General features: G+C 35.6%; 1 protein-coding gene across 1 annotated transcript; it reads left to right on the top strand.

Moving 5' to 3' along the window:
- Nucleotides 1-737: 737 nt before the first annotated feature.
- LOC135159711 (protein dopey-1-like) lies at nucleotides 738-4786 on the top strand. Its single transcript, XM_064115618.1, has 3 exons — nucleotides 738-983; nucleotides 2135-2299; nucleotides 4535-4786. The coding sequence occupies exons 1-3, from the start codon at nucleotides 846-848 to the stop codon at nucleotides 4784-4786; spliced, it is 555 nt and encodes a 184-aa protein (XP_063971688.1). The 5' UTR covers nucleotides 738-845.
- Nucleotides 4787-5028: the final 242 nt, after the last annotated feature.

Genomic DNA, 5028 nt, shown 5'->3' with positions numbered 1-5028 from the left:
TGTTTTTCTCATTTTGGCAATACATAAAATATTTGTGTAATTCTACTGGAACTTTACTGTAATTCATGTATTTAATTGTTTCTATCGAAGCACATTTCTAGTATTTATTATTACCCCAAATTAAAATGATCGGGAAAACATTTGTGTACTATAAAGAGAGTTTATTACCCTGGTCATCGGATCTATCCTGGCCTGCATGTACACAATGTACATGTACTTTCTCCACTCCCTGGGGAGCGTTCCAACAAGAGTTCAAGACTCCGTTGCTAGGAATACTGTATATTGGCTATCACATCCTTATGAAATGAAATACTTTGCAGGCCTACCCAGCAATGACTTTGTAAATGTAAAAGCTAGATGAATTATTAGCTTTCGGGTGTGACTGTTCTGGTTGATATTTTGAAAACAAAGGAGAGGAGTATCTATCATTTAGGGATACATGTATACCTACATACTCCTTGAACCAGCGTACATGTATCAACAGTCTAATTTTGAAAGGAATTCTGAATTATGAATGCTCATTTACAAGCTTATTGGTAAACTACACCTTGCCTGAGATCTTCCAGATAAAACAACAAACTATAGATGCATATTATATGTGTATGTGAAGTTCCAACTTGCAAAATAGAAAGCTAGTGAAAAGGTGTTCAGAAGAGGAATCGGCAATAAAACTGAATAGGAAGGATTTTTTTGAAAATCTACCCCATTATCAATTCAAATCTAAATTCATTAAATGCAGGAAGGGTGTGACTGCCATCAATAACGGGGTGAAGAGCCTGCCGAAGGTTGGCCTAGGACCTCTCATCGCTGGTCAACCCAATGGACACCGTGCTCTACCGGACTCCATGAGTATGGATGAGAACGAGCTACTGTCGGAGCCCAAGTACCGGGCCTACGTCACTGCGGTAGAGAAAGCCCTCAAGGCCTTCGAGTATTCAAGCGAATGGGCCGATCTTATCTCGGCGTTGGGCAAGTTGAACAAGGTATTGATATTTATTTTGGACCATTGCAAACTGATAAAAATAATGTTGTTGGATTTTAAACAGATAATGTGCTTTGACAATACTGAGTGACTGAGTGTGGGTGTCTCCCTTATCTTTTGGACTTTTTATGAAATAAGAAGTCTTTCAAATTAAACCCTTGAAAGGGGATATACTCCATGTATCTTATACAGTGCATGGCAGAAAAATGTATAATAATCTATTTATGAAATCCATTGTCAGAGACTGGCATCTTTTGCTACATGTACGTATATTTCACATTGTTCATAAATATTGAGAGTCCACTCTTTATATTTTAAATATTGTAGATCATATCCGTACATGTTCAGTCCGGGGGGGGGGGGGGGTGTTCACAAAGAAAGAATAACTGAATATTGCAAGCTACTGTATGTTGATTGTGTAATATAAACTGTTTCTCAACTTGGTATTACATGTTAATGGAAATAAGCCAGGTGCACAGTACTAAACAATGTCATCTCACATCTTTTTGACACCTTGTACATGTTTGTACACATCAATCATAGAAAAACAAATTACAAAATGGAGCTGTTTTGTCAAGTTTCATTTTCACTTTGAATTGCTTTCTAAAGTGAGAGTATAAATTAATAAGCTAATTACCGTACAAGTGTCACATGACAATTGGGACTAATCGTTGCAGATTCGAAGTTATCTTTAAATTGAAAGTATTTGATACTATTTCAAGGTGTATATTTAATTCTACAAATTTTTAGTTTCATAAAGACTCCTTTTCCAAGAATATGATATTTAAGATTAATGCAAAAGGTTAATTGTATTGAATTGCAATGTACATGTAATGTATACAGAGAATAACTGTTCAAATCATTATTCATATCTACCCACTATAACATGTACATGTATGGCTCCATGTTTATAAATTTGTAATTACAGAATACTCATTAAAAATATGAGAGAGACTTTATTGCAGTCACATGGGTTAGATTCAAAATGTAATCTTTTCAATTCTTGTACTTTTAATTATTTCACATGAAAAGTACCATGATAACTGCCCCTATCACATCATGTATTGTCATCTAAAACATCAATTGAAATAAAAAAAAGTTTTGAATATGAATGATTATATTGTTTTCAAATATTATTCTGTATCAATATAGGTCTTGCAAACCAACTCTCGATACCGGATCATACCGAAGCGTCTGTTGATCGGCAAACGCTTGGCTCAGTGTACACACCCTGCCCTCCCTAGCGGTGTTCATCTCAAGGCATTAGAAACGTATGATCTTATCTTCAGATTCATCGGACCAAAGCTGCTATGTCAGGTAAATTTTGAAAGGAATTATTCTATAATACTAAATAGGTTCATTATTGCGGAATGAAATAATCGCTAGAGGGTATTCATTTGTCTCGCAATCTACTGGTCAATTACTGGTCAACAAGGAAATTCGTGATCACTCTCGCAAAAAGTGTTCACTAGCTTTCTAGGAAATTTGTGATCACTCTATATTGTACAATGCCTAATAGCTTGGTGTACGCGAGCAAATGGGAGGCTGAATGTCAAATATTCGTACGTACCATCCAAAATGTACAGTTGCACGGCTTTAGGAGGTGAAGTCACAATACGATTTAATTCTTTGCGCTCAGTAAAAACCGGGTGAAATACGCACATAGCTTGCTGGCTACATGTGCAATGCTGCCCGAGGTCATGTGCGCTTGTGCGATTTGCTTTTTGCTTTCAATATTTTTGCTCCCTTTTCATAGATTACTGCAGGGAAAAGTATTTTTTTCCCCCCGATTTTCGCTAAACTCAGAGGCGTTGTACTACACATAGAGCGAATATTCTTATTCGTGCAATATTGCGAGATTTCGCATTCGGTGAAAGAAAGAAACACTCTATTCAACTCAGCTAATGCCTCGTTGAGTAGAGCATGTTTCTTTCACCTCATGCGAAATCTCGCACCATCGCACTCATGCCTATTCACTATTTGTATAAAGTGATGTCAATTGCTAAGAATAAAATAATGTGAACTTTCATATTATTTCCTATTTTCCTTGATATTTAGGGTATTAAAAAGTATGGAAGAAAAGTGGTGGGATAGCTCTTCAAATTAAAGCTAAATAAAAGTAGTTGCAGTAAAACACTGATTTCATGAGAAAGTCTAGGTAAAACCAAGGTTAAGTATTCCTATATCATCTTGGATCTAGATCTGGTACAGTTACATAAACTGAACTTTGTGAAATCATAAAATCTAAGCTGAAAAACGATCACACTGAAGATCACCAACACAGATAGGCACATGTGGGACAGTGTATATTATTATTGCTGGAATAAAGACCCGACAGAAGAGCCCTAATCCGCGCTTATTTTGCTTATTTCTCAGCAATTACACAATTTCTTCCAGAATCCTTTGGCACATATTTTTTATATTGGATTCTGTAAAAAGTCATTTTGAGATCGTTAAGTAACTACAACTTGGATTTATCTTTAAAATAAGAAATTACAGTATACATGTACCTTTGTGGTTCTACTCGTTTTGATTTGTGGTTTTGGTATCATATAATTGACAGATACATATTACAGTACCATGCTGCTTTTTATATTTACATACACTTTGACAACAAATATATTGAAAGAGTGAGGGATTGTACATTGCACATTTCAAAGAGCAAGTTAATTGCAATGCCTCATTTCAGGTGCTTATGAATTTCAAATGCTACATGTATGTTTCAATAGTTCTTATAATTATCATTATATTATTATTGTGGGAATATGACAGTTTATACCATCTGGTAGAATTCAACAGCTGGTTCAATATTTTTGTTTGCACTTATTTGTTACAAGGTGTTTTTATTCACTTTTGTTTGAATTCAAATGTTACATGTTCAGTCATTGGTTAAATTTCAATAATGTACAAAATACATCAAGAACATGAACCATCTTCAATACTAAAAATATGTGGTTCATTCTCTTGAATTTACCATGTCGGAATTCATAGATTTAGAATTTCTGAGGTAGATTTTGATATTACCAAGGCTTCATACTGAAATGAGATATAATTCATGACAGAAATGAATGCACATTTTTTGGTACATTTTATGCAATACACAGTGATGCTAAAAAGTTTTAATAGTGAACTCCATCAGAAAAAGCACTCCTTCATGCCAAGGGTTGAATGTACGCACAAACTTTACAATGCCCGGCGAGCCCAGAGCAACAAAATTTATGAATGTTTATATTATCACCTGACTTCACAATTAAATATCTATTAATAAGATGGCAGAACTTGAACCCTTTTGTAAATATTTTCATTTCCTGATGAGGTTCACTACATTTTTAGCACCATTGTATTTCCTTATTAAGATTTTTTGAATTACAGAAATAAAGATGTAACAAATGGTTTAAGAGATTGGAGATTGCCAGTCATACAGCACAGTCAGAAAATCTTTAAATTGATACAAACCTCCAATAAAGATGACAAATTATGGTGTAAAACATTTTAAAAACATTCTGAAACTTGTAACAGGTTTTATAAATTCATTCATTCCTCTTCTTTCAGGATATGTTTATCTACAGCGCAGGCCTATTCCCTCTCCTGGGCAATGCCTCTATGTCGGTCAAGCCAGTTCTCCTCAATATATACGAGGAGCATTATCTGCCGTTAGGAGAGCACCTGAAGCCCGCCCTAACTGGTCTTCTTCAGGGCATCCTTCCAGGTTTAGAGGAAGGTTCGGATTTCTTTGACAGGTATTGTATTGATCCTACATGTAGGCCCTGTTGCAGTAGTCTGCAAGCGCAGACTCATGTTTGACACTTTAACAAATTACACCATGTCTAGAGTGAAGACTAGATGCCAAACTCTCTGTCAGGCAGCTGGGAATAATTTTCCTGGTATTGCATCGCAATTTGCTCCACAGTTTTGAAAGACTGCTGTGCTTAAGGACGTTCCACAGTTATATTTGTGCGCATTATGATCTGCGCATAGTTTACACTCTGCGCGCTGACGTCACAATGGATGAACAGGTATTAATTAGCTGCGGGTATGAGCTGATT

Source organism: Lytechinus pictus, unplaced genomic scaffold, assembly GCF_037042905.1.
Source record: "Lytechinus pictus isolate F3 Inbred unplaced genomic scaffold, Lp3.0 scaffold_325, whole genome shotgun sequence".
NCBI classification, from domain to species: Eukaryota; Metazoa; Echinodermata; class Echinoidea; order Temnopleuroida; family Toxopneustidae; genus Lytechinus; species Lytechinus pictus.
This window is presented reverse-complemented; position numbering and strand designations above follow the sequence as displayed.